We start from the raw sequence: 23,434 nt of genomic DNA, 5'->3' as shown, positions 1-23,434 counted from the left end.
ATAGTCTTATTGTTCTGTTTCTAAGCGCTGGGGCTACATATATTTTACTTGGATTGCCAAGGTTGTGCTAATAACTTATCAATAATAAATAACCAGTAAGCTATCAGCAAAACCTGTGATTGTTCTTGGAGGATGTATTACGTTGCAATACAAACTACTGGCAACTATGTTCTATTGCCCTCAGTAATCATGGCCACCTAAATCTCTACCACTCATCAAATACTCATTACGTCATTACCTCCCTACTCGCGGCCAACCAATCGAAGGGCACCTCTGCGGCTTGTTACAGGTCACGTGGCAGCGGTTTGAAGCGGAAGGCGCGAGTCCCGTTCATCTTCTCTGGTGCAGGAGTGCAGATTGGATCTGGCACAGCAGCAGCGAATGAACAGGAGTTATGGCGGCACAGCTGACACGGGAAGGCATCACGCTGAAGGGCAGCGCGGACATCGTGTCCGAGTTTTTCTGTGAGAGGACTGAGTGCGCGGCTTGCTAGCATGTCACCAGGGTGTTTGTTTAAGGGGTGTCATTTGGGTCACGGTGGGTGACCCTTCAGTGTTGCTGGGAGGAGGGGGTGGTCACTGCAGAGGACCTGACCAGTAGAATCACTTGTTGCTTTGCGGTGGGCGTGACCGAAGTGTACCTAGAAGAATAGGCTAGTTGTGTTATATACAGTGACTACACTGAACACTCACTGCAGTCACTGTTGGATCACAAGTCTCAGCATGTCATGCTTGTTCCAAACGGTGGCTTGATTTGGGAGCCACATCACTTATCCCTGATGGCAGCTTCTATCTGTCTCCATCAGCAAGAGTGTGCATTGCCTTAGTGTGTGTATATATGCATATATAAAATTAGTAACTGCACAGAGAGTAGTTGCAAGGGCACTCACCAGGTTTAGCAATAATTCACACATTTTATTTTCTCATCAACATGAAAGTTAAATCGGGGTCGCAATTAATACACCAATGTCTTACTCTGGACATGGACCATTGTCAAGGTATGCAATCCATAGTCAATAAGTGATAAGTTCTGGACTCACCCAGAGGCCCCCATTTATCAATGATCGTTTTTGCAATGCAATCAGGGTATGCCAGTAATGCCCATGATCGTATTGCAAAATGCGATCATACCGGCCGGATGTATCATCCGGGACATGCAGGGACACGGGCTCCGAATGGAGTTTGTCCCTGCGATGTCTCCGGAAAGCTGCCGGCCAGTGTTGTGGCTGCTGTGTATGCGCAGTCCCGCAGACTGCACATGCACAGCTGCCATAGCCAGGGAGGGTTTTGGTGGATCCCTCCGCTGGCTAATTATACGCGGTGTAGTCCCATAGACTACAGCGGCTAACGTCATCTTCAGATGGCGTTAGCTGCGGGGGCCAATATCTGGAATACATCACATTGCAGATATTGGTAAACTTGGCAGCATCGCATCCCCCATAGAAATCTATGGGGGAGACTGCTGCCAGCGGTAATGGAGGTATCACAGCAGATACCTGCTGCGGTTCCTCCTTAACACATACGGGGGATACTTAAGGTGTATACACACACGATTTTTTGAATGATTATCGATAATATCGTTAATCGTTGAAAAAAATCGTTCACTTTCTGAGTTAAAACGATGAACGATTATCGTTCATGCGCGTTCACGTTTATAGTTCGGTCACTGACCAACTCAACGATTTATAGTAAGGGAATATTCAAAAATCATTTGTAGTTCAAAAAAATCGTTCATTACATATAGTAAATGAACGATTTTAGTAAACGATATAGATATATATTAGTACTATTTGCCTGCAATATCTCCAATTACACAGCTGTTTTTTGTTTTGCATATTAAAATAAGTGATGGTCAATGATCAGTAACTGATAAATTTGAATTATCCTAAAATATTAATTACTGTTTAATTGATTTTAATCTAAAGCCGTGTATCCGCTAGACTAGACGATAAATTGGGCGATTTAAACGATAACCGTACCATTATCATTCATTGTCCGCAATATTGTCCAGTGGATATGGTGCCAACGACCAGCGATGCACGCTCCCGCCTGTACTTGCAGGGCAAGCTGACGATATTGTCGGTTTCTGCAAGTTCGGGGATGAGGGAGGGTGACATCTCTGAATGATATTGTTCAGTGTGGATGCTCAGTGTCGTTAATGACATTGAGCACATAACTGCCGGGGAAACGCTAGACGATATTGCTCATGGAGCATATCGTCTAGTGGATACCCACCTTTAGTATACCGAGTCAGTAACTCGTGTTTGACTTATGGATACTTTGTAGCTTTTACAATAAAAACATTTTTCTGTTTAGATTTTGGCATCAATAGTATTTTATATCAACGTGGGATTTATCCATCAGAGACTTTCACTCGTGCACAAAAATATGGGCTTACCCTTCTAGTGTCTACGGATCCAGATCTAAAGAACTACTTGACGACAGTGGCGGATCAGCTAAAAGGTACTAGTCTGCATAGCGTAGTACATGTAAAGGATAGTGTGTGTGTGTGTGTGTGTGTGTGTGTGTGTGTGTGTTGAGTCTCCCTTATCCAAATATTCCGAAATACAGATTTTATTTTTTTTTTTTTAGCATGACTGAGATAGTGAAGCCTTTGCTTTTTGATGGTGCATTGTACACAACCTTAGTTTAAGGCACAAAATTATAAAAAATATTTTCCAATAAAACTACCGGCAGGTTGTGTGTATAAGGGAAAGCCGACGGATGAAATCCCGACTGTCTATTACCGGCAAGGTACTAATGACAGGCGCTGAAATCCCGATTTCTGTCATTAGACCTACGCCGGGAGCCCGGCACCCGGCTTACCGATCGAAGGTAAGATGGGCGTGGACAGCCGCGGGGGGGAGGGAGGGCTAGGTTATGGGCTCCCAGGGGGGACTTGGGGTTAGGTACCCACCGGGGAGGGTTAGGCACCCCGGGGGGAGGTTAGGGTTAGGCACCCCTAAGGGAGGGTTAGCGGGTAGAATAGGGTTAGTTAATACTTACCTTTTTACGTTCGGTATCTTCACCCCTGCCGGGCATCTGCTGTCGAGATTTGGTAAATCATACCGATTCAGTGTATAAGCTGTATATAAAGCATAAATGTATTCCGTGTTTAGATTTGGTTGTCACTCCTAAAATATCTCATTATGGTATGCAAATATTCCAAAATACGGAATATTCCAATATCCAAAATACCCCTGGTCCCAGGCATTTTTGTGTATATATATATATATATATATATATATATATATATATATATATATATATATATATATATATAATTTTTTTTTTTTGTTTTGTTTTTTTTCTGTGAAATATTGGGTGCTGGATGCACACTATTGTAAAGAAATGTATTTACAATACAAAGGAACTTCCATTAAGTCTTCGAATCTCCCTCTGATTCCTTATAACTTCAGAAAACTGCTTCTATCATCAATATTTCATGTGAGCAAAAACAACAAACACAATCCGTGATCGCAAAGTACACGCTACAGGTGTTGAGGGACTTTTAAAAGTGAGAAGGTCCTGCAGGACGCACTGCGAATCACTGACCTGTGTGCGGTATAGCAGCCAATAACAATCCTACAGTGCAGCAGTGGAGGCGCATGGCCTGTCCCTGAATCCAACATGGCGCGTTCCCGGAAGTGTGGTGCCGACTGGGGGGGCTGCCCTGAGCCTGTGTGGTCTGGAACCGCTTGTACTCTGTCACTGGGCCAAATTCAATTAGCCTGATCATGCCCAGGAGCCCACACAGTCCTTATGTCCCGGCCCCCCCCCCAGCTGCTGCAGAACTACAAGAACCAGCATGCCCTGACAGATTGCGCTGGCATTTGTAGTTACTCAGTTGGCAGAGACACATGCTCTATACAGATTGTATGACTGCTTCCTGTGATTACTCTCAGCATGCTACCTCCTGATTACATGTATGTGCAGGGTTACGTAACATGTCATAGAGCGACAGGTATGTTACATTACATGACATGAGATCGTATCATGCTGCCCCCCTACCCTTTTCCCAGCAGGTTGTGTGATTCCTATCGGTGTGTAACCTAAAACTACACATGGGAAGCTACATACATGTAACAACATCTTAGTGTGACATAAGAAGCTGCACATGTAATATGTTGGATATTACGTATGTACCTTCTTATGTCAAATGAACAGAATATTACATGTGTTCAGCTTCTTATGTTACACTGACGTAATATTATTATTCTGTGACATAGAAAGCTGCAGACATGTAATCTGTCAGTAGTCTCTATTTCTGCAAACTCTGAGCACATAAGGAGGAAACTTATTGTGCAGCGTTGGTAACACGTTTGTGCCTTTTTGTATGTAAATGGATGATACCATTATTTTATGTTTTATTAATATCCTGGGTTACAGATCTTATCTGGGTTACAGTCTTTAGTGTTTAATGATTTTGTATTTCATTTTAATGTCTATTTGTGTCAGTATAGTAGTATAATACAGTAATTGCAAAATTTGCGCTATAGCACGTTTTTACACACAACTAATTTTATCAAAGTGAGGGGCCCGTGGGACCCACAAATTTCTCTGCTCAGCGCAATCACTGTACAATGGAACATAGTATAGTAGGATTAATCTGAATAACCACCCACGTGGTGTCCTCTACAATGTATGAAGAGAAACTGCAAACTTCCAAGGACAAGAAAGATAGTCCAGAAATAGCCCCTTTGAAAACTCATGTAGGGAATAGGCTTACTGAATCCCAATTGTATGTAGATCACTTCATATTAATCTCTTTTCAAATAAAATGATCATAGGGAATTCTTATGTATGAGGCTTTTATTAAATAATGCTCAATCCTATCATTGCCACAGTAGTGAAATATGATATGACTAGTGCTTGAAAGATGGATATTTGTCAACTGTTATTAAAAGCTTTATAAACTTTATACTTGTTCTTCTAAATCAATACTTTACACTTATTGCAGATTGGCTGTACAATTGCCAGGTCCAGAAGCTGGTTGTGGTTATCTCCAGTATTGACAGCAATGAAATTCTTGAACGTTGGCAGTTTGATATAGAGTGTGACAAAACAGTCAAAGATGACAGGTAACTAAACACGATGCTATAGGGTGGTCTTGTATAATAATTCTCAGATTTTAGTTCTGACTATTACTATAAAATGTGTTGTCATAAGTGCAGTGTGTGTGTGTGTGTTGATTTGTTAAGGTCTTCGCGGAAACGTGCTTTCCTATCAAGGGTAAGTGCATCACTGGAGTGTAATCCTAATTTTGTAGTTTGATTTTTCAGCCTAATGATGGCTTGCGTCACTGAAGTGACAGCTCTTTGGATCTCATTTCGAGAGTCGGCAGCAACTGATTCCAAATGCAAATGTCACACCTTGAATCAACTCCAGACCTTTTACCTGCTTAATTGATAATGAAATAATGAGGGAATAGCCCACACCTGTCCATGAAATAGCTTTTGAGTTGATAGTCCCATTACTTTTGGCCCCTTAAAAAGTGGGAGGCACATATAGAAGCCGTTGTAATTCCTACACCGTTCACCTGATTTGGATATAATTACCCTCAAATTAAATCTGAAAGTCTGCAGTTAAAGCAGACTTTCATTTCAAAGCCATTGTGGTGGTGAATAGAGGCCAAAATATGAAAATTCTGTCAATGTCCCAATATTTATGCACCTGACTGTATCTTATATTGATGGAATCCCATTGTAGGTAAATGGAACAAAAATACAGACCAGTCATTTGAGCTGCTGTAAAATCGTGTCCCTGTGTTAGACTCTCGTGCTGGCTGCCTGCTTGCCAGGGCCTGGGACAGGTGCCCCCACACACACTAGGGGGAAGGTGATGAAAGACACCTGTAGGCGCTTGGAGTTTGCGCAACCCTTTCTTCTGTGGTCACACCCACAAACACCATCCTATGGGGGGGCAGATGGGAGAGATGGAGTTGGGAGACAGATATGAGAAAGCCGAGGGTTGAAGATAACAGACTGAGGGGTATGGAGATGAATGAGACAAAGTGGGGGGGGAGGCATGCATAATGCTGGAGAACGGTGGGGGGGTGGGCTTGAGGCTGGATAGACCATTTAGGGATGTGACTGGAGAGACCGAGGATGAGGCTATATGGTGGCTATGATACAGTAGTTAGCAACACAGTAAATGTATAAAAACAATAGTATACTTTTGAAGACTTTTGCTGTCTTATGAAGGTTCTTACACAGGGACAGAGCTGATGATATCATAACAGCTGGAAAGACTGCAGTCTCAATTTTTGCTGACCAGTATCATGTTAATAGAAAACTCAGAAAGTTGGGGAATGGTCTTAGATGCCTGTAATGCAGTAATAGTAAAAATAATAGCTTTTTCTTGCAGGGGGATGTTATGTTACTGCGGAAGAATATATTTTGATGTATTCTGGCTTTACTTACTATGTTAGTCTTGCTGGTTAATGTTTTTATGCAATATTTATTTCAGCATTGTCAGAGACAAGTCTCCGAAGGTTATTCAAGAAGAAATCCGATCGGTCATTCGACAAATCACAGCCACCGTAACCTTTCTTCCATTACTAGAAACAGCCTGTAAGTAGTTTGTAATCCATCATTTGTTTCTTTGTAACTATTACAATAATCGCTGATATTTTGCCTGTTTGTATAGCAAAAGTTAACTACATAAAAATCAGCAAAAGTTATTTTTGTAACCCAGCGCATAATATAATATAAATATTTATTGGCTAATTAATCTGACATGTAAAACTCTAAATAAATGGAGAGATATATTCCCCATCCCTCAATCATTTTTGTTTTTCCCATTTCTCTGTCTTTCTACTTCTTGTCTCCTGCACCTCGTGGCATATGGTGAATGCTCCTGGAGCTTATTTATTTTACTTACATGATCTATTTTTCTTATTGTTTTCCTTTACTCTCTGCCACTTTAGTACTTTTTTCCCAGCACACCAAAATAAAGACTTATGACCTGAATGGTAATTTGTTATGAAAAAGGTTTTTTTATGTTCTTGGTAAATTTTTTTTATTCCCCCTCAAAAATTCCAGGTGCGTTTGATTTGCTGATCTACACAGATAAAGACTTGGAAGTGCCAGAAAAGTGGGAGGAATCTGGACCGCAGTTTGTCTCTAACTCTGAAGAAGTCCGTCTACGTTCATTCACTACTACTATCCACAAAGTAAACAGCATGGTGGCATACAAAAAGATAGACTGTTGTTAATAGTGACTGATATTTTATTGTTGCACAGAAAGCTGATTCCATCTCTTTCCCTTCTCGGCTGCATATGTCGGTGGCAGTGTTTCTGATGCAGCTTTTAATATGCTATCCCTTATCTGGGATTTTGTAGATTTGTTGGGGGCCTGTGTGGGCCTTTTATGGTTGTATATTGTGTTTTATGCGATTTTCAAGTGTGAAAATGCTCAATTACTGTCCTGATTCAGACTGTGATTTTGTATTTTATTCAGCTTGTATTTCCTGCTGCTTACCGGGTAACACGAAGTATTTCATCCCGGCTTGCCTCCCACTTATTGTATACATATTTTATTTATATATGTACTGTCGTGGCTGTAAACATTAACTCAGAAGCCCGGTTTTACTTGTCCTGTAAATGTTTATCTGATTCTAAACATTTTTTTTATTAAATAAAGTGTAAACATGGGTTTTCATGTATTAACTTTTTACAAACAAACCAAGTATGTTTTACTATGGATTTACATGAAGAGCTAATCTATGTGAAACATTTGATCAGAAGCCAATCTTATTTCTTTAACCGAACAATATGAGGGAGGGGTACTGTATCAGAGCTTCTACATATAATTTTGTAGAATGTACTGATGTGGTTCCCAAACTCTCTTTAATAACTGTGCACTAGAATATCAGCATTTCTGCTTATCGTCATCCATAGGGTCAGTTATGTAGTGACGGACAGGGTTGTGCCTCTGTTTGTCCACATATTTTATGATGGGCAAAACCAGTGCTGGTAGCTACCAATCACATTGAACATTGATAATTTGATTTGGATCTGGATCATTAACTCATGGCAACCCTGCAAGTGCCTCAAGGCACCCAGTTTGGGAATCACTGATAAATTCTACCTTGAAGCTGATTGGTTGCTATGGGCAACTTCTCCACTCTTAAGACGTTTGGTACATCTCCTAAATAACTGAAGCTGAGCATGTAAACTAATATCACAATGTCTGCTTGAGCAGGATTGCATCTTAAATTTAAATACTTTACATACATAGATCATCCTCCTAAAGGGGGTTGGGTGCAGGATCCCAACAGTCAGAATACCAACAGCGGCATCCCAACGGTCAAAACCCTAACCTTAATACTTGCCGTCAGAATCAGTTGGTATTGTGACCGTCTGAATCCTGACCACAGCCCCCCAAAAGTTTTGGTAAATTTTAGCTTCTGCGATGAGCAAACCATTTTAGTGGGCAATAGAAGATAAGGTGAGCTGCAAACAAGTTAATGTGTCAACCTTGTGGGTCTGTCTCAATGGGGCCATTCCACTGATCCAATTTTACATTACTTTTTTTTACCTTGGGTCTCCCTTTTTTTATTTCGCTCTGTATGCTAAATGAACCATCCATTCTGATTGCAGATCTTGAATTTTACATTTCTGTATTGTAGTTTTTAATTTATAAAAGTTTCAAAATGTGAATGTCAGCAAATTTTGGCATTTGTAAAAAATGCAAAAGCCTAAGTTATTCAGGCCAGGGACCAAATGTAATGGGGTGAGAGTTTAGCAGTAACCGCTCACACTTTTACATTGGTCGTGTTGTATCTTCAAAATGGGAAAACATCTGGATGAGAGTTTAAATCGTGAGCGTTTTTTGAGTCTGAAAAACACGCAAGTTTGTATGTTCATTACATTGGCCGAGTTTAAAAAGTGTGATTTTACTCTCATTTTCTAAACTCTCAACCTATTACTTTTGGCCCTGTATTGAGATGCACTGATCAGCCTTAACATGTTCTGCCGGTTGAAGTGAATAACAATGATTATCTTGTTACAATGGCACCTGTGAAGGGGTGGACTATATTAGGCAGCAAGTGAACAGCCTGTTCTTCAAGTTGATGTGCTGGCAAGGAGGAAAAATGTGCAAGTGTAAGGATCTGAGTGACTTTGACAATGGTAAATTGTGTTAGCTAGATAACTGGGGAAAGATCTTCCCCAACCTGGCTACCAGTAATTAAGGGGCACCCATTCCAGAAAGTGGGAAGATTCCCTCTTTCAAATGAAGGTACCCTTTAGTATTTGACTGGTGATCACTGGACAATGTTGCCCTGTGCTAAAGAAAATGCAGGGCACCGTGTACGATCATCCCTATAATAACACCTCCAACCAGGGGAGTCCCCTCTTTCAAATTATGTGCTTCCCTTAGCAACTATTGTCTGTTGATCACCAAACAATATTGCCCAGGGCTACAGACAAAAATAGGGCACAATGTACCCTCCTTGGAACTATTTTCCCCCATACTGGGCAGCACACACAAAATGGCTCCCTTCTCTGAAAGAATGGAGTCTCCTCTATCAATGTGTCCCCTCAGTGCTTATTATGTGGTGATAACCAGACCATAACTGAAACCATACACTAGAAAGAAAAATTTCCACAGTTGTGAGTATCTTAAGCCCGGGTTGGGTATGCGATCCGGTGGTCAGAATCCTAATGCAGGTAAGTATTCTAACCTTACCCCTAACCCACCTTTCCCGCAGCCTAACCCCTAATATTCAAAGCTGGGATTCTGACTGTGTTCCGGCGCCGGGGTTGTGGCCACCGGCATTGTGTGTGCCGAGGTGCCCACTACATCCCCTTAAGCCCAGCTCTCCTGAATCTTGTGTCAAATTGAAAATAAAAGAGTCCCCCTCATTTAGGATCTGATCCAAAGATGGACGCTAATGCAGCAATGGCTGCATCTTTTTGTGGACTTGCAGCGGTAATGTGTACTAGCACGTGCTGGAATGTGCAGGCCCTGAGGCGGCCACTTTCAATGCCTGTGCACGCTGCAACTCTGCCGGTTGTTCTGAACAATTTACCATCGACACATCAGCCCATGGCAGGTTCAGTGTTTTCTGAACGCCCTCTAAACATGGCTTCTGTGGAAGCAGCTATGTTTCTGAGAACATAGCTGCTTTCACTGCCCATGACCCTGTCATAGCATGCCCTGTGATGTTTGTTTTTTAGTTCACTTCAGGCCACCTGCCAGGAATGTCCATGGTTTTGCCTTGACATTTCTTTGTTTATCCAAACTGTTTATTGAAAAAGAAGTCATACATAGTCAGAAGTAAATACATACAGTATCGAGTAAGATGATAAGAATCATACATACATTACATGGGACAATAAGCAGCGACCTACTGGGCTTGATTTATTACGGATCGCTATTGCGATTACGCATGCAGATGGATGATTAGTGTGTATGCATTGCAGTGCGCGAAGGAATCGCTGTGATCGCAGAGACTACGCAGAGTGATTGACAGGAAAATAGTGTTTGGGGGATGGTGACGTGAAAACTCAGGCGTGTCTGTACGTTTGAACGCTTGTATGGGCGTACATAAATTGCACTGCGATGGCATACGCAGCTTGAGCTTCCACTGCGTGCGACAAGGTTAGCAATTTCTGAATAAGGTCTCATCTGCTGTAACTGAGGCTCCGATGGTACTGATGTTTTTTTTGTAGACTTGCAAAGTATTACGGAAGTGAGAAAGGGGAAGTTGGCGTCTTTCTGTTGGCCTGCGAAGGCAGTACGATTGTAGTCATTAGAATATTTTCACAGTGGGTCTGTGTACATAATTGCAGCTGTAATAGCAATCTGTAGTCAATCAGGCCCACTGTCACAAAAAGGAATGAAAACATTTTCCAATAAAATGATACGTCCCACTGTGGAACAGTGTATGAGATCTAAGGTATATGACATAACTACTAAAGAGTACATCATTTAAAATTAAGAAAATAAGATAGTTAAGGGAAACATTTTTTTTTATATATAGTTATAAAGAAGGAGGGTGCGCGGAGGGGTAGGGAATGTCTGTGGGAAGTAGGGTGGGGGAGGTTGGAGGTAGTGTCAGGATTACCTCAAGGAGACTGGGCGCCTAAAACAAAGTTTGACCTCTATTTGCCATGGTGAGGGATCTAAAGAGGGGTGGGACAGGGGTAGTTATTGAACTCACAAGAGTAGAGTACATGGAGGATTTTTTCAACTCCAGCCATGGAAACCAGGTGGCAGTAAAATCAGTAGGCTTGCCCACTGCAAAGGAGATGATATCTTCCATATCCATGTAAAAATCAATCTTCTTGAACCAATCTCTAATAGTAGGAGTTGATTTCCACAAGACTGGCCTTAGCTGCGTTGTTAAGATGCCTTAATAGAGATTTTTTTTTTATAGGTAACCGAAGAGGCTGTCGATATATTTAATAGCCAGAACCCTGTTCTTTAGGAACTTCCACCCTTCCCTAGAATTGCTTCAGAACATTTAAAGACTTTCGTCCAGAAGGGGGGGAGAGACGGGCAGTCCCACCACACATGAAGGAGACTTCCGGGGGGCAGCTTTACATCTCCAGCGTTCCCTTGTAACCCCTGGGTACATTTTGTTTAGCAAGACAGGATGTCTGTACCAACGGGAGATTACCTTGTAAAGAGTCTTGAAGGTAGCGGTGCATAACGAACTAGTGTGGGTATTTTGGAAAATATTTTCCCTGTAAAAACCAGGAATCTTACCTTGACGTTCTCTTTCCCACGCTTTTATTTTTCAAATAAAGAGAGTGTATAGCATGGAAATAGTATAAGAAGGTGTCTGAGGAGAGGCACCTAAGTATTCAAAAAGTTAGTGGTGAAATGCCAGACTTGGAGGTATTTCCAGGACTGGGGCAAACATAATTGTATCTGAATGAGTGCACCCCAGATCGACACATCAACTGAACCAAGCAGAAAATTCTTGCTGCGGTCCACAGCTTAAATGATGCATCATTGAGAGCAGGGGTGAAGTCAAGATTACATAAAAAGGATGTGAGGGAGGAGGTGTGGTGAAGCATTCTTAACTTCTTCAAACAGTGAAGAGTAACAATTGGGTGATCTACCCTAGGAAGCTCAGGAATCCAAGGAATTATTTCTATAGCATGAGTAAAGCTGCTTTCATCTCTCGCAATCCATTGCTTTGAGTCCTGTTTGGCCTGTAACTCGGACATAGGCTGGGGTTTTTACCTTCAATGGAGAGGACAGTGATGTGTGCTTCCAAAGACTGTTTAGAGAAACGACTCTTATCTGAAATAGTATTAAAGGCATGGGTTAGAAGGGAGGGCAATTTGTCATTAAATGCCTTGTAGTAAGCTAAAAAAAAAAAACACCTTGGCTCTTGTCGGCTGGGGAAGACAATCATTCAGTCCACCTACTCTAAAAGAAAGGGCTGATCAAGAGATTTCAAATCCACCAAGGGTAATGTAGGAAAGCTAAGGGACAGAAGATACTTTGAAACCGCATCCCTATGTGCGGGAATGTTTCATCCATGCCCCAAACCAGACAAGTTATAAAGTTTGGTGTTATAGGTTCTAAATGACTCTGCAATCTTCTCTGTCTCATAATGGGTCAAACGCTGCTCATCTTTAATGGCTTGACTAAATGTGACTGTGCTGCTTTTGCAGTGCCTTAGCTAGCAGCCTACCAGGCTTATACACCTATTGGTAGTAATGGCTGTGACATTTGCAATATGAAGGGCAGCCTGAACTTCCTCAAGTTCAGTATAGTAGAGGGGTGATAATGAGGCTTTATGGGTAACTTCTAGGGATTTGATCTTAGAAATAAGGTTGTCCCTTTGTTGGGTGTTTTCCTTTTTCAACCCAGTTGGATACATGTACCTCAAAATACACACTTATGTGCCTCTCAAACCATAACCTTGGATGTGTCAGCATAATCATTACACTCAATATAAGAGTCTAATGAAGACTCTTTGTGATTTGCAATGAGCATCTTGTAGAAGAAGATCATTTAAATGCCATGTCCAAGTTTTCAACGATGGTTGTGGGAAAGTGAGAGTGAAGAACAGGGGCATAATCTGACAATGTGATTGGTCCAATAGATGTGTCAGAAATTAGGTGAAGATGGCAATAGCTTGAGAATAAATAAATCAAACCTTGAATAAATCAGATGTGGAAGGGAGAAGAATATAAAATCTAACTCAACTGGATGAGTTAGTCGCTATGTATCAACCAACTGATGGTCATGTAAGCTGCGCCTCATTTGCCTATACTCCTTACCAGGTCTGTGAGACATTTTATTAAAAGTATCACGTAACTGATCAAGGGGCCAATTTAGATCACCCCACCACCATTACAGTTCCATGTGTGCTTCAGCTTTTTCTAGAATGGAGGAGATGAAAGTCGGTTGGGTGAATAGAGGAAACCTCTGTGATCGGGAGGTGTCGTGCATATAAAATGGCTACACCCAGTGTTTTGGCAGTAGAATTATCACTGGAAAATGCATGTGGGTAACAGTAATTCCTCAATGGGGGAGCATAGCCATATTTAAAGTGTGCTTCCTGTACTAGGGCTACATCAACCCTATCAGCTCGGAATGACCTAAGCATTTTAGACCTTTTTTCTGCGATATTAAGCCCTCTGCCATTAATCATGGCAATCCGCGAACATTTTTCTGACTAGACATGCGGTTCTGCGGAGGAAATCGCATAAGGACCAACCCAAATAGATAAGTTTAAAGCCACTAGCCAGGAGAAACCTTCAGAGTGGAAAGGAGTAGGGGAGGAGCAGGGAAAGTAGGAGAAGGAAAGAGGAACATGGGAGAAAATAACAACAAAATCATGAAACTTAGCAAACGACATATATTATGTTTAAAGAATAGAAGCAAAATTAGAAGAAACAGAGCTGCATCTTGATGACCAGGAGAAGCGGGACCACTCCATGTCCAAGGTGTCTGTAAATGCAGCAGAGGGGGTAAAGGGGACAGCATCAGCAACAACCCATAGCGAAAACAATATTAAATAATGTAAATCCAATTTAGGGGAGTAAATAGGTCTGAGGTCACTAACCTAAACTATTTTAGGTACAAAGAAGTATTATTGCGCCACAGCACCTTACAAAGTACATAAACAAATAAGTGACCAGTGACTTATAGTACAATATAATGCAGGACAAGGACATGCATAATATACATTGCTACATTAGCGTGCATAACACCCAAATAACTAACAGAGCATAAGCAACCAAGTGTTAGGCACCCTAGTGGTGAGTAAGGAGTAGATGAAAGTAAAGAGATGCACAAGAGGGTAGAGGGCCCTGCTCGTAAGAGCTTACTTTCTAATGGGGAGGGGCAGACAAATAGGCATGACACAGATGGGGTAGACAGGGAGGAAGGAGCATGTAGCAGCAAGTTAGGATGAGAGCTGGAAGGCTTTGATGAAGTAGCGGGTCTTGAGACCCGTTTGAAGGATTGTAGAGAGGTGGAGAGGCTGATGGGGAGGGGGAGAGAGTTCCAAAGGTGGGGAACAGCACGGACAAAATCTTTGAGGCGGGAGTGGGAGGAAGTAATCAGTTGGCATGAGAGGCGGTGTGCATTTGTTGAATGAAGAGGGCGGACAGGAGAGTGAAGGGAGATGATGTCAGAGATGTAAATGGGAGAGGACTTTGTAAGCGAGTGTAGGAAACTTGAATTGGGTTTGGAAGGGGAAGGCGAGCCAGTGGAGGGCTTGTAGGAGAGGGGAGGCAGATGAGATGAGCAGCAGTATTGAGGACACTGGAGAGGAGAGAGATGGGAGTTGGAGGCCAGATAGGAGGAGGTACTCCAATCTGGAGATGACCAGTGAGTGTATGAGGGTTTTAGTAGCATCCTGGGTGAGAACGGGTCTGATCTTGGATATAATTTTGAGATGGAAATGACAGGACTGTGAGAGGTGCTGGATATGTGGTTTGAAGGAGAGAGGAGTCCAGGATAACTCCAAGAGAGCACACTTTGGGGCTAGAGTAGTTAGTTATGCCATCAATTGATAAATAAATATTGTGATGTGAGGTTATGTAGGAGGGTGGGAAGGTGATCAGCTCAGTCTTAGACATATTACGTTTAAGAAATTGCTGGGACATCCAGGAAGAGATAGCAGAGAGACAGTTGGAGATATGAGTGAAGAGAGAGGGGGAGAGGTCAGGGGAGGAAAGGAAGATCTGAGTATCATCAGCAGTGGAGTGGAGAGAACGGAAACCAGATTGAAAAGGTTCAAGGAGGGAGTGGGAGGAAAGAAAGGCAGTTTTAAACAATACGTTCAAGGAGTTTGAAGGCAAAGGGAGGAGAGAGATGGGTAGCAAAGTCAAGGGCAGAGAGTGAGGAGGGAAGACAAGAACTCGCCGTGTAAGGCAAGAATATTACAAACCTTGCTAATATAACCAATGAAAAATAACATTGCTAACTAATCAGAGTAACAGAGGATGTAGTCCATGGTTATAATAGGAATAGAAAAACTGGAACAACCTCACCGGAAAGTTCAAGTCACATCTGATGAACTTGGGGCAGACAGACGTCTAGCCTTCCTTTGGGAGCTTGGTACACAAGTTCATGGTTATAATAGGAATAGCAAAACGGAAACAATCTCACCAGCGCTGGAAAGTTGAAGTCACATCTGATGAACATGGGGTAGACAGACGTCTATCCTTGTATTGGGAGCTTGGTACACAATGCCATGGTTCCTCCTCTGGAGCGAGAGTAGGAATTCTTACAGGACACTAGAGGGCTTCCCATTCAGGAAATGCCACTGGTTGTATGCCCAGAGATAAAAGGAATGCGGGAAAGTCTGCTGGCTTGTGGAGAAAAATGGTTTTATCATTGTTGAAATACTTGTAAGTTGAATGGAAAACCCAAACAGTATTTTAGTTAATGTTTGCGTAGTTCCTCTGCTAGCAGTTTCATCATTTTTCTTTGTTGTAAGGTGTACCATGATAGGTCAGTGAATAGTTGTACTTTATTGCCGTTAAAGTCGATCTCTTCTAGCTGTTGGACTCCTCAGGATAGTCTCTTTCTGGGTGGTGTAATGGAGGCAGCAAATAACATCACGAGGCTTGTCTGAAGATAAGCCTTTAGAGCGGAAGGCAAGATTGGTCTGTCAAACAGGACTTCACTACTAGGGTCCAGGTCAAGGATCTCCAAAAATCTTTGTAAGAACATCTGTAATATTGGGTACACATTGAGCAATGTGTACCCAGCTGATATGTCAGACCTACGTAATGAACTACGGAACGATATCTCGTTCCGTCCTTCATTACCTGCAATGGGGACGTTTGTGATATCACAAGCGTCTACACATTGAGCGATGCAGCCGTTATGTCATTCCAATTTGGCCGGAAACTACATATTGTGCCGACATCGTTACAGTGTGTACGCAGCTTAAGGTTGGCTTGGGAGATGTCTTCAGGAAGGCCTCGAACTCTGATATTGTTGCGATGACCACGGTTGTCTAAGTCGTCCATGTGAGACTTTAGGGAACGAATTTCAGACAATTGATGGGTCAATACATCTCTGAATTGAAGGAAGGTATCTACAGACGCCTCCTTATGTTCCTCTAAGCTGTCAATCCGGTCCTCAAGGCCTGCCATATCAGATTGAATAGAGGCCACCTCCTGATGGATAGTAGCTTGAAGCTTATTTTCCAGAGTCTAAAAGTCCTACTTCGTGGGAGCGACTAGACATGAACAAGGATGTCACTAATCTCCTGACGAAGAGAAGGTATGGGGCTGGAAGGTGGATTCTCCCCTGGAGACATTCTTTCAGAAGAGGAGGATTGTGCAGGAGTAGCTAGTGCTGCGGTCTCTCCTGTAAAGCCTGCTCCAGAAATCTTCAGAAAATGGCACATTTCGGCAGGGTTGCACGTTTTAAATCGAACTATTTAAATCATGATTTAAATCATCAGGGTTGCACGATTTAAATCAAATTATGTAGTTGTAGCTCTGGATCGTGCACAAAGATGCAACTGCACAATCAGTGATGTCGTACAAGTGTGGAAGAAGCTGTTAGATGATCTTGAAGAGATTGGACACCACAGCAATGTAGTAAAGATGGCAAAGGCAATAGCTAAAATTGCACTCACAGATGCCCCCTTGCTGGCTAATCTACTTGATCCTAGGTACAGGGAAAAAAAGCTTAGTCCTGCTGAAATTGAGACTGCTATAGAGTTTGCTCTAATAATAATCGTCAAATTATGCAGGTCATCAACTTTCGTGCATCCATGAAACCATTTGCACTATACATGTTTGAGGTGGACACCTAGTATCTCCTCTAGCTTGGTGGATGTCCTACGCAGCTCAACCTCAGTTAGATACTTCTGTAGTAAATCTTCTGAAGCAGGTGTTCATCGCAGTTTCAGCAAGTGCAGGAATTGAAAGGATTTTTTCAACGTATGGTTTTGTACAATCCAAAACACGCAGCAGATTAGGAAATAAAAAAGCAGCTAAGCTAGTTGCATTCTACAGAGCCTTTTCTGTTGAGGACAAACGTGAGGACGTGGACAAAGACTTGTACATGTTTGACTCAGACTCAAACAACTGATAGAGTGAAATTCAGAGCCTAATTGTACTTCTTGATGCAACTGGTTAGTGTGTATTTATTCTATTACTGTATTAATTTGTTACTGTTCTCACTTCAAATATTGTTCATATGTTACTAAAACAAGGTTTAAACATCTAAAATTAAACAGTTTACTTAAAAAAAAAATGTAATAAAAAAATCCTATTTAAATCCAAAAAATCTGATTTAAATCAAATAAATCCAATTTTTTTGATTTTTATTAAAAAAAAATCTGATTTTTATGCAACCCTGCATTTCGGGGTGGGATCCACTTTCAGACCTTCCAACCACATCCGACTTGGATCTATGCTTCTTGTCTTTCACCATGCTGGCACGTAAAGTAGGATTAATATGTACCCAAGATGTGATCCACGGATGACTACCGAATGCTGGAGTAGTAGCATATGGGTCATCACTGGGTACTGTCCTCCTTAACCACTTGCCTGGCACGGTCGTACCAGATACGACCACACCAGGCTGGGCTTTCCCCGACATGGTCGTATCTGATACGACCAGTCAGAAATGCCCACTAGGCGACTGTGGGAAGCTAATCTTCCCGCAGCCGCCTACATCAGAGGGACCTTCTGGTCTCTCTACACCCGTGGCTCCCCCTCCTTTGTGTCCCGATCACTGCTGGCCACAGTGATCAGGCACCGTCGGCAACCTCCTCCCGGCTCACTGCCATTGAAGCAGCAGCCACGGCTCATGTAGCCGCAGCTGTTGCTGTGACCCGATCACTGTGGCCAGCAGTGATCGGGCAGCTGGCCCCAGCAGCCACGGCTCTGGTAGCTGCCGCCGCTGCTCTGTATCAGGGCCGCCAGCAGGAGACCCTCCCGCTGCGGCTCTGGCACTACAGTGCTGTGGTGGAGGAGCAGCAGCAGCGGCCCTGGTAGCCGCAGCCGCTGCTATGTATCCAGGCCGCCAGCGGGACACGCTCCCGCTGTGACTCCGGAACTACAAGGAGTTGGCTGCTGCTTCTTCTATGTACCCAGGCAGCCCAGCAGCGCCCCGCACACTCCCTCCTCGGCCTCAGCTCCTCCTCCTCCCCCATGATGCCCGTTTTGATAAGGGCCACAATAGTTATATAAATATATATATATATGTCTATATATATATATGTATATATATATATATATATATATATATACGTGTGTATATGTATACATGCGTATATGTATATATATATATGTATGTGTGTATCTCTCTATATATATATATGTATACATATATATGTATGTCTATGTATATATGTATATATATGCGTATATGTGTATATATATATCCGTATATATATATATATCGCAGAGCCTCTGATTAGGGATGGCATCCGACTATCGATGGTTTGCAAACCATCGATGGTCTGACTGAAAACAAGTGGTTTGCCATTGCTGGTGGCCATCAATGTTGCACCGTTGATGGCAAACCTCAATCGATGTTTAAGAAACATCGGCAGTTGTGGTCTACACAGATCTTGACCAATCGCTAAAAAATTGATGGCTTCTAACGATGGTTGAACCATCGATGGTACAGCTGTCAATGGCCATCACTACAGTATAACATAAAAATTGATATTTTTATGGTATACTGTGTTTTAAAAAAAAAAAAATTTCAAATAAAAGTGATGGATAAGTTTAAAATTATGTTCTTGACCTAATTCAATCATAAAAGAAACCGACAATTTTGGAGCGGTTTTTGAAAAAAGAATTCGTCAGTTAAGTGGTTAAGAAACTAGGCAGCCATCAGGAATACAGTCAAATCATAGCAAGACAGATGGTAAATGATGTTCTTATAACAGGAGAACTAGCTGAATAAGCTGCTCCTTACATCCTTATTATGGTGTGTATAAAAAATGGCAATTAGCTGTCAAGTATTTAATTGAAGTTATCACTGAGATTCCTTTGAGAAGAGCACGAACTGTATGAACTATAAAGTAACAGTCAAGTGATCAAGATGGTAGAGTGCTAAGGACCTCTAGTGGCGACTAGTGGAATTGGAATATGAAGACACCAAGATGAAAGCCACTTGTAGTAAATGTAATATAGGTATCAAATTTAACAAATTTATATTTTATGGGGCACTCACTTAGTACCAGATATGAGATTGATCCCCTTGCCATGAACCTCTCTAAATGACTCTTCAATTGCAAGGGTAATCTAGCTCCAGCAGCTGGAGAAACAGCAGTCCTGGGAGATGTTGGATGTACTAGAAACAACCCAGCTCTGAGCCAGGAAGACAGACTTTACAGGCTTCCCCACTATGGGAGGGAAGGATACAACTCAGGTCTAACAAGTGCAGGGGCCCCTGCACTGTAGGGATCTGGGAGAAGTATAACTCGGACTAGGGTCCCTGTCCCAGGAGATTGAGCAGGGTGGTGGGAGAGGTCTAGCTGCTGTGGTACTGAGTTCATGGGAGCAGATTCATCCCATCCACTACAAATCCATGGGTCAATAAGGGAACCCTTCAGCCTGGGCTGGAGCAGCATGCCCAACCTCCAAACCAGATGCTCCACTAATGACAGCGGGCAGATACAGCTGGGAGAGAGAGCAGCACCAGGACATCCAGCACAACTCTCCCCCCCTGCGGAGATCACCAGGATACTGTCCGGGAGCCTTTAAAGTCCACCAGTGGTGCACCGGAACCAGGGGATAACCTTTCACAACAGGAGACACCAGTTATGTCAGAGAGGAAGCTGCTGGGAGGAGACTGTACAGCAGCGCTGCCGAGATGGCTCATGTGCGACCGTTATGTTCGGACCCGGAGCCAAGCGACGGTCAGATGGGTGTTGTGGTGGCCCAAGAGAGGGATCACCATGAACCAGGAAGCAGGGAGATAGTGGGAGGGTAGGTTAATGTCCCAAAAGTCCAGCCAAAGAGGTCTTTCATTGGCTTTTAGACACCGTGGAAGCTGGAGCTCTGAAAGAGTGCATCTTGCTAAGAATGCTGTCAAGCCACAAACCCCAGCCTTGACATTTCTAATGTCAGCGGTCCCATACGCTACAGTGCAATTTTTGTATGCAAACATGGTAATTCACACACCATATGGGTTTTCCAAATATTCTGCGCATGTGCAGTGTCAAATAATCTCTCAACTGTGCAAACATCAATATTGCCTACAATTCTGAATAAGGCCCTTAATATAGGAGGTTGTCTAATTTATAAAATGGTAGGTCTTGTTGGGCTACTATATTATTCCTATACATAGTAAGAGTTTAATTTGTGATGGGAAAAATGATCAAAAACAAAAGTGCACATAGAACCCAGCTTTTTGCTTTTTTTTAAATGTCGAGACAAGATCAAATTTCTTTGCTGTTTGTTCAATTTCCTCAATTGTCAATAAGACAACACTTCTTGTCCGCTTTAGTTAAATTTTATTTGACATGTTAGAATAAGCAAAAAGACTAATTATATTTTCAGAAAATTCAAAGGGCCAAATGTAATAGGGTGCGAGTATTGTAAATGTCCGAGTTTTGCGGTCAACTCGCATATTTTAACACCTTCCCCATTGTAATAGGGTGTGAGTACATTCAAACTCGCATATTTTTCACTTTACCAAGATTCGCCATTCGCATCCAGATGTTTTCCCATTGTAAAGATACGACTCGCCCAATGTAATAGGTTAGTTTCAAACTCACCTAAAATAAGTTTACCAAAACTCTCCAAAAATTAGACCAGGTTCAGATAGGTGAGTTCAACCTCTCAATAACTTTAATTTCACATCTGAGTCTTATTAACACAGAGGAACACCATTAACAATAATTCTATGCCTATATAAACCACACCTACATCAATTTCACCTGTGTGGCTGTAGCAATGGCGTTTTTCTAACTTCATATGAGCTGTATGTGTCTGGGCTCCTAAGTCTGGTGGAGCTACGCAGGAGGAGGGCGCAGGAGCGTGATCAGTTCGAGGTCCTTATTAGGCTACGTGCCTCACGTACCTGCAGTGTGAGGATGGACCTGGACTCCCTCTCAGATCAAGAGGTAGTTCAGCTTTTTAGGCTGACCCGCACAAACCTCATGAACCTATATGAGCAGGTGAGAGCTGATTTGGAGCCTTTGGCAGGCAGTAACTATGCAGTGCCTGGCCTGCATAAATTAATGTGTGCCCTGCACTTTTTTGCCACAGGCTCTTTTTAGTCTGTGAGCTCTAGGGTGTTGTGGATTACGCAGGCCACTTTCTCTAGGCTTTTATCTCAAGTGTTAAGTGCCATGAAGAATTTGTGGCGAACATATATCTCATTCCCAAGTTGTGAGTCCAACTGGCAGGACCTAAAGGTAGCTTTTTATAGGCTCTATGCATTCCCTTATGTGCTGGGAGCCATAGATTGTACCCACATTGGGTTCAGAGCACCGCAAATTGTTATGTCTATGTAAATAGGCATAACTGTCACTATCTCAATGTGCAGGTGGTCTGCGTCTGTCAGCCCTGTGGAAGAAGTTTGCAGGAGCACAGATGCCAGAGGGTTGGCTATTAGGTATGTTTTGCTTGCAGTACACAAAACATTTAATATACTTGTAGACAGGGGCGTTTCTAGAGAGGAGAGGGACCGTGTGCAGTCTCCGACACGGGCCCCCTCCTCTCCGCCCGGCGGCCAGCAGCGCACTGAGCTGTGCGCCGCCAGCGCCGGAGTTATAGACTCTGGGCACTAGAGTGTGCCCGGAGTCTATAGTGTATGTACAGGGCACCGGGAAAATGGCCGCGTGTAGTAGTTTTTACAACAGCTGCTCAAGGAAGCATGTGCTTACAGGCAAGAGGTATTTTTATTTTTTTTTACAATGCAATATTTATTTTTTATCTTGATCTTTCCCTGTTTAACCCTTTAAAATAAAGTTGAGTTCTGTATCTTTAAATGCTGGAAACTGTAGGTGCTACTGTTCCATATCATGTTCAGCCTTATTTATTTAGTTTTTTTATACCTTTTTTAGTACCTTATTAGTTTAGTATACGTTATTAGTTTTGTTTAATTTTTATTCTCAATGTCCAGGCGATTCAGGATATGGGTGTCAAAGTTAGCTCATGACTCCCCTGGGTAGACCATGAGGCACTGCACAGCATCGTTACAACCATTCACACAGGGTCACCTGCAGTGTGATTGAGCAGACCTTTGGGGTGTTAAAGAGTAGGTTCCGCTATTTGGACCAGTCAGCAGGGACCCTGCTTTATGATGCCGGTAAAGTAGGAGACATAGCCAACACCTACTGCATGCTCCATAACATTGCCCTTGGTCAAGGGCATGCCGACCTTGGAGTTATTGCAGCAGAGGTGGATGTGCCTGATCCTTTAACCATACTTGTCTACTTTTGAAAAAGCATTTCAGAGAGATTGTGAAAGCAACACCTATGAGCGCGGCGGTAAAGTGGACGTGTACTGCTACATCTGAGATTTGTGCCATAAAACTGCCTTACATCCAAATGTAAATGAACCCAAAGCAGTTAGTAAAATCTGTTTGTTGATGAAAACACACTAATACGTCTCAGAAAATGTATGTAGCCATAGGTGCCTTATAACCAAAGCAGGGAAATGATACTAATGATCCCATTTGATTGTATATATCTTTTTTTTACATATAACAGCTTCAAAATGGGGGGTAAGGTGTAATCAGGGAGATTGCTAGCCTCTTCAGAGAGACAGAGAGTTTGCTACTATTTCATGGAGTTTCCCTGACAATGAGAGAGAGTTGGCAAGTATACCTTTAACATCACAGGACGTGGTAAGCAAAGAGGCTGGAAATGAGGTTTGGCAGAGGCTAATCCAGGACTATTTCTCATGTAAGTGTTTGAATTTAAAAATGCAAATATAGGGACATATGTGACACATTTGCAGCTATAATAAATTATATTCTGAAATAGTGACATTATAGAGGAAAATAAGAGAGACCCTTGC

The 23,434-nt window shown here is 42.4% G+C and overlaps 1 protein-coding gene across 1 annotated transcript; it reads left to right on the top strand.

The window, feature by feature from the left end:
* The first annotated feature begins 273 nt into the window (after positions 1–273).
* Positions 274–7,654, top strand: MAD2L1 (mitotic arrest deficient 2 like 1). Its single transcript, XM_088452223.1, has 5 exons — positions 274–464; positions 2,316–2,462; positions 4,960–5,080; positions 6,468–6,571; positions 7,043–7,654. The coding sequence occupies exons 1-5, from the start codon at positions 395–397 to the stop codon at positions 7,213–7,215; spliced, it is 615 nt and encodes a 204-aa protein (XP_088308349.1). The 5' UTR covers positions 274–394; the 3' UTR covers positions 7,216–7,654.
* Positions 7,655–23,434: the final 15,780 nt, after the last annotated feature.

This window comes from Taudactylus pleione, unplaced genomic scaffold, assembly GCF_031769625.1.
Source record: "Taudactylus pleione unplaced genomic scaffold, aTauple2 ptg000036l, whole genome shotgun sequence".
NCBI lineage: Eukaryota > Metazoa > Chordata > Amphibia > Anura > Myobatrachidae > Taudactylus > Taudactylus pleione.
The sequence above is the reverse complement of the archived record's forward strand: the minus strand, read 5'-3'. Positions and strand labels throughout refer to the sequence as shown.

What these genes read in the sequence shown, in the direction of transcription:
- MAD2L1 (XM_088452223.1), top strand. Translation starts at nt 395, where the DNA reads ATGGCGGCACAGCTGACACGGGAAGGCATCACGCTGAAGGGCAGCGCG. An exon ending in CATCGTGTCCGAGTTTTTCT is followed by an intron (nt 465 to 2,315) that starts GTGAGAGGACTG and finishes TTTTCTGTTTAG; the next exon opens with ATTTTGGCATCAATAGTATT. An exon ending in AGTGGCGGATCAGCTAAAAG is followed by an intron (nt 2,463 to 4,959) that starts GTACTAGTCTGC and finishes CACTTATTGCAG; the next exon opens with ATTGGCTGTACAATTGCCAG.